The 1,470-nt window shown below is 39.3% G+C and overlaps 1 protein-coding gene across 1 annotated transcript; it reads right to left on the bottom strand.

The window, feature by feature from the left end:
- On the bottom strand, window positions 1-1,333 carry Nacalpha (nascent polypeptide associated complex protein alpha subunit). Its single transcript, XM_017607875.1, has 2 exons — window positions 1,227-1,333; window positions 1-954 (listed from the first exon to the last, which is right to left on the bottom strand). The coding sequence occupies exons 1-2, from the start codon at window positions 1,284-1,286 to the stop codon at window positions 277-279; spliced, it is 738 nt and encodes a 245-aa protein (XP_017463364.1). The 5' UTR covers window positions 1,287-1,333; the 3' UTR covers window positions 1-276.
- Between the last annotated feature and the right edge of the window lie 137 nt (window positions 1,334-1,470).

Raw genomic sequence — 1,470 nt, 5'->3', positions numbered from 1 at the left:
ATATTCAAGAACCAAATTTTAATTGCTCAAAAATATTTTCCTTTTAACTCACTGTATTTATAGCAATGTTTGGGATAGAAAGCAGCAACAGCTTTCTAGCTTAACGACTTTTAAAATACAAATTAGTCATCGATTTTAGACTGTTCGGCTTGATGTGATTTCTGTGGTCTAATTTTTTTCTGTAATTTTATAGTTGTTCTAATTCCAAATATATTGTAAGGCGGGTACTCATGACTACATTCGATGTCAACGCTGTCTGCAACAATACATATGCGTTTAAATCATCGTCAGCTCCATAATTGCATTGACGATATCATTATTGTGTTTTTTGAGTGCTCGTATTGCCTTTGCGCGGGTCGTATTCGCTTGCGTGATAACAAGCTCAATGTCCTTCTCATCAACGCCGGTCTCATCTACCTCCTCCTCATCTTCTTCAGCAATAGGTGCCACCGATGTGGTTGTTCCCAATGTTTCGGCAATACTTGCCGCTTCTGGTGCCTTAAATTTCTCGGCAGCTGCGACTTGAGCCTGTTGAGACAAGTCCTCAATCTTGGCTTCACCGAATACAATGTATGTGTCGCTGTGTGGATTCTTATACACGTCGGGGTTGTTAATTACGAACAAGATATTTTTAGACTTGCGAATAGTGACTCGATTAACTCCTTGAATTTGCTTCAATCCAAGTTTTAACATAATCTTACGTGCCTTTTTTTCACCGCGCGACTGTTTGGCCTTCGATACCAAATCTACTGGCAGGCCGGTTGCACCGCCACCCAGCTGTGTGGTTCCACCAGCAGCATCTTCAAGTTCGGGGATACTGTCCTCAGATCCACAATCACTGGCGTCATCTTCAATACGCACCTCAGAGGGCTTTGCTTCAGCTGCCGCTGCAGTGGCGTCCGGTTTTATTTCAGTAACTTCAGCAGTCATGACAAAGATGGGACTTATCTGAATCTGCGAATATTAAAGGTTCGATCAATAAAAAGCTTAGCGAGTACAGATATGTATACATATGTGAAGCTCCATGCTTTAACAAAAACATGCATAAGTACGTTTATTCAATATCAAATATCGGCAACAATATTGCAAATTTCATAATTAAATGATATCATTTATTTAGCAGCAAACGCATACATCATCCTAACAGCCATAAATTTCGCCACCATGTTTCTTAATTCTTTAGTAAAAATCTAATCGGATGACCTTTATATTTTAAGATTATTTACCTGAGAAAAGTTGTACCCTTCGAAGACGTTCAGAAATTTTTTGACAAGAAACAGAATCATCCGTCAGGTTTACCAATCTGATCTCGAGTTTACGACAACGGTGACACCTACATGTGAGAATAAAGTGATTGCCTTAAGGCCCAATTACCCAGAAAAATTAACAACGAAGAACGTAAACCTACGAGGGACAATACCAAAGAACGTAGATAACAATAAGGCAAAACTTGTGACATAAATGCAGTTT

The sequence above is a fragment of the Rhagoletis zephyria genome, unplaced genomic scaffold (genome assembly GCF_001687245.7).
Source record: "Rhagoletis zephyria isolate East Lansing unplaced genomic scaffold, Rhagoletis_zephyria_1.1 Rzeph_scaffold_64942, whole genome shotgun sequence".
NCBI lineage: Eukaryota > Metazoa > Arthropoda > Insecta > Diptera > Tephritidae > Rhagoletis > Rhagoletis zephyria.
The sequence above is the reverse complement of the archived record's forward strand: the minus strand, read 5'-3'. Positions and strand labels throughout refer to the sequence as shown.